The 3789-nt window shown below is 38.9% G+C and overlaps 1 protein-coding gene across 2 annotated transcripts; it reads left to right on the forward strand.

The window, feature by feature from the left end:
* The first annotated feature begins 699 nt into the window (after positions 1 to 699).
* Positions 700 to 2905, forward strand: nkx2.4a (NK2 homeobox 4a). 2 transcript variants are annotated; one of them, XM_067454722.1, is made up of 2 exons: positions 700 to 1264; positions 1594 to 2905. In XM_067454722.1, the coding sequence occupies exons 1-2, from the start codon at positions 895 to 897 to the stop codon at positions 2226 to 2228; spliced, it is 1005 nt and encodes a 334-aa protein (XP_067310823.1). In that variant the 5' UTR covers positions 700 to 894; the 3' UTR covers positions 2229 to 2905. The 2 variants fall into 2 exon arrangements, with proteins under 2 accessions (XP_067310823.1, XP_067310822.1); XM_067454721.1 differs by having other exon boundaries at positions 703 to 1264; positions 1567 to 2905.
* The last annotated feature ends 884 nt before the right edge of the window (positions 2906 to 3789 follow it).

Genomic DNA, 3789 nt, shown 5'->3' on the forward strand with positions numbered 1-3789 from the left:
GGTTATAACGGCTTAGTGCCGGAAAAAAACCCGGACAAGTTTTGTTTTATAAATTGTATTTAATAACTTTTTTTTTTTTAAAAAGTAGGCTACAATTTGACATCTCTCATAAGCTTATTAAATAGCATATGTATGATTAAGACACATTTCCCTAATGTAAAGTTATAGTTTTATATAGGTGTTACAAATATTGCTTGTTTAAAAACTATGTTCTAATGTGTATTTCTATTTTCTAATGTGTGTGTTTTTATTACTATGATCTAATTTGGGAGAGACCCTCACCGCTGGCACAAAATGATGCTTAAGACGCATAAATTAGGTCATAGACTGGAGGGGGTCTTCATTGTGCCACTCTGACAGTGCGCGCACTGGCGCTCGTGACTCTCGGAGTGCTCTCAAAGTTGGAAAAAGTATGGAATTCCCTATTGACGCAGATTAACAGTGCCTAGCAAAAAAAGAAGAAAAAGAAGAAAAAGTAGACTTCAGGCAAACATCGGCTCAATTGAATATGGATACGCTTTTTAGGGATGGTGTAGCCTATTGTTCGACAAAAAAGAGAGAAATATGACCGTTTAAAATGTTCAGTCGGCATGATGATAAATGTAATGTGAAACTAACAACATTTTTTTTCTCTCAATTATCTTGCTGAGATGTCAATGACTATTGTTTGCTGGTCTAGGGAGTCGCTCCGCCCCTCATGTTTGTCGTAAATCTGGCGCCTGGCTACAATAAACCTGAGATAAGAGTGGCCAGGGCTCGCCTCCTTCTCCAAGGCGATCAATCGGATCTCAGGCATACTACAAGCACTCTCTTACGTCGACGTCCACGAGAACAGAGCTGATACAACAACACGGCAGAGCTCCACCACCAAAAAATCTTTCTGCTTTCTGAACCATGTCGCTGAGCCCAAAGCACACGACACCTTTTTCAGTGACAGATATTTTGAGCCCAATTGAGGAGACTTACAAGAAGTTTAGTGGCATGGAGAGCACTGGAAATCTCACATCTCCATTGGGAGCGTACCGGCAACCTCAGGTGTCCCAGACTGGCATGCAGCAACACTCTATGGGCCACAACGCCAGTGTGGCGACCACCTACCACATGCCACACTCCGTTTCCCAGTTCTCGCACAGTGCAATGGGGGGCTATTGCAATGGCAGCATTGCCAACATGGGGGATCTACCCTCTTACCAAGAAACTATGAGAAACAGCGCAGCAGCAACAGGGTGGTACGGCGCCAATCCTGACCCTAGATACTCAACAAGTAAGTTCGATTCATTATTTTGATTTACCTCTCAACATGTTGTTTGTTAGTTTTGTGTAGCCTACTTATTTACTGAGTTTCCGGCGAGTTTGCCTTATCAGTAAAATAGACTATTATATTGTCGGCTTTAGCTTATTGTTACTGCTGATTTGTAAATTACTGCCTATGTAAAATATAGCCTAAATTATAGCTGCATTTATATTCAGGCATAAATGCTGCATGACAAACATATAAATAAATCAAAACATAGCCTAACACTGCTACTAATTGAATGGCCGTACATCTGTATGCATATTTTGAAGTTTCTAGATTCATGGGACCTTCCACAGGTATGAACATGACAGGAATGGGCACGCTGACAGGCATGGCCGACACCACCAAATCCATCCCACCTCTGCACGCAGCGCCAAGGAGGAAACGACGGGTGCTCTTCTCTCAAGCACAAGTCTACGAGCTGGAAAGGAGATTTAAGCAACAGAAATACCTTTCGGCGCCCGAGAGGGAACACCTGGCTAGCATGATACATCTAACCCCGACGCAGGTCAAGATCTGGTTTCAGAATCATCGCTACAAGATGAAACGACAGGCCAAGGACAAAGCAGCGCAGCAGCTTCAACAGGAGGGCAACCTGTGTCAACAGCAGCAGTCGCCGAGGAGAGTGGCTGTCCCTGTCTTAGTGAAGGACGGCAAGCCTTGTCAAAACGGCTCCAACACACCGACTCCAAACCAACAGCAAATGCAGCAAAACGGTTCCGGGGTCGTGCTTCCTACCTCGAGTAACTCTATGAACCAACACCAAACCCAGCAGGTTAACGCACTGGTTCAGGCCCAAGACCTGGAGGAAATGTCTCCCAGTCCCCCGTCACTTCACTCGCAGATGAACAGCATGGGACAGATGGACACTTCTGTAGATTACACGAATAACATGGTCACGTCGAATCTGCTTTATGGCAGAACGTGGTAAGACCGACCACCTTTTCTTTTCTTCGTTTTGCCACAAACTTTAGCATCCTCTGAATTAAGAACTGCGCGCGAGGCCAAAAGCAGACCGTGAAGATTGGCGATCGGATCTTAAAGGAGCACGTTTTTGGGGGAAATTTACCACATTTTTTTCTTCTAAAAACAGTTTTCGTGATCACAATTTTTTACAATGACCCTTCTACTTATTATGGACGAAATAACAATTTCTAGCCTCACGCTGTATGTTTTGGACTTCCTTTTGTTGTTCTAGTAGAAGGTTGTCTGTTGTTAAACAAAATTGCTGCTCCACATCTATGGCAATGCCAGGACACGGGAAGCAATGTTTCATATTTCAGGTATGAACTTCTTGCAAGAACTGGGAGAAAAAAAGTTCCCAGATCTTTAAAAAAAAAAAAAAAAAAAGCCTGAACGTGCAACTGAAGCGACTATTGTAAAGACTAATGTATTCATTTAGAGAAATGAAAAGTAGGGACTGTATATTTGGCTAACACTTAAGTTTCTGTTTACCTGTAATATAAATGTCTTTTCGTTGGTCATTTATTCTATTCTTTTTTCTTTCTTTTTTCCCTTTTTGGTAAGTTAAAACAAAGACACAAAGACGATGGCTGCTGTATATGTTTCAAACCAATTGAACGTTAACAATAAATCAATTAAACTGCACGCCATTGTTGGGGAATTAATGTGTGTAGAGAAATATCTGTGAAGAGCGTTTTCATTAAATTCGTGTTTGAAAATCATTTTAATTTTAAAAAAGTCGATGGTTGAAAACTTTTCTCTGATTTTGAGAGGAGAGAACACAGATACAAACAAATTTAAAGTCTACCCTTTAGGCTACTTCTACATTTGCGTTCATATACAAGTATTTTCTTGAATTCATTTCAGTTGCCTCTCCTCATTAAAGTTTATCTAAACGTGCCTGGCAGAAAAAAAGTAATATTAATTAATGATTGATAATTAATAATAATAACGACAAAGGAACACAGATTTACCATTTGTACATTTAGGTTCTATAATTTTAGATTACGCATAAGAGTGAACGATATTTTTGGTAATTTCTTGGATCATTTTATTTAATGTGTTATGAAATTTGAGTGTCTTGTCTGCATCTCATGTATATGTTCTATTTAAATCACGAAAATAAAACTGCATATACATGTGTAGAATTCTATATTATCCATGTTGTTGTACCTATACTATTTCAATGTACTTATTAATAAAAGGGCAAAGTTTAGTTTTGCAATAAATAAAAAAAGTTAAGTTTAATATTTTAATAAGCTCGACATTTTTAATAGTTTTGTTCCTTTCCTAAAACCGAATTCCATTTTGAAACATTTAATACCGCGGAAGTCAATCATATTGTAAATTGACAGTAAACGTTGATGCTTTACGAACATGATTTACAATTATGTAGGCATATTCATACAAAAAATATCTTTTGCACTGTAAGCGAATTAAGCATATTTAATATAAAAATAGTTTATATATGTGTAAGTATAAATGTTAAAAGCAAACTGCGAGTTTAATACTGACTATTGAATTCCTGC

Source organism: Pseudorasbora parva, chromosome 10 (genome assembly GCF_024679245.1).
Source record: "Pseudorasbora parva isolate DD20220531a chromosome 10, ASM2467924v1, whole genome shotgun sequence".
NCBI lineage: Eukaryota > Metazoa > Chordata > Actinopteri > Cypriniformes > Gobionidae > Pseudorasbora > Pseudorasbora parva.

What these genes read in the sequence shown, in the direction of transcription:
- nkx2.4a (XM_067454721.1), top strand. Translation starts at nt 895, where the DNA reads ATGTCGCTGAGCCCAAAGCACACGACACCTTTTTCAGTGACAGATATT. An exon ending in TGACCCTAGATACTCAACAA is followed by an intron (nt 1,265 to 1,566) that starts GTAAGTTCGATT and finishes CATATTTTGAAG; the next exon opens with TTTCTAGATTCATGGGACCT.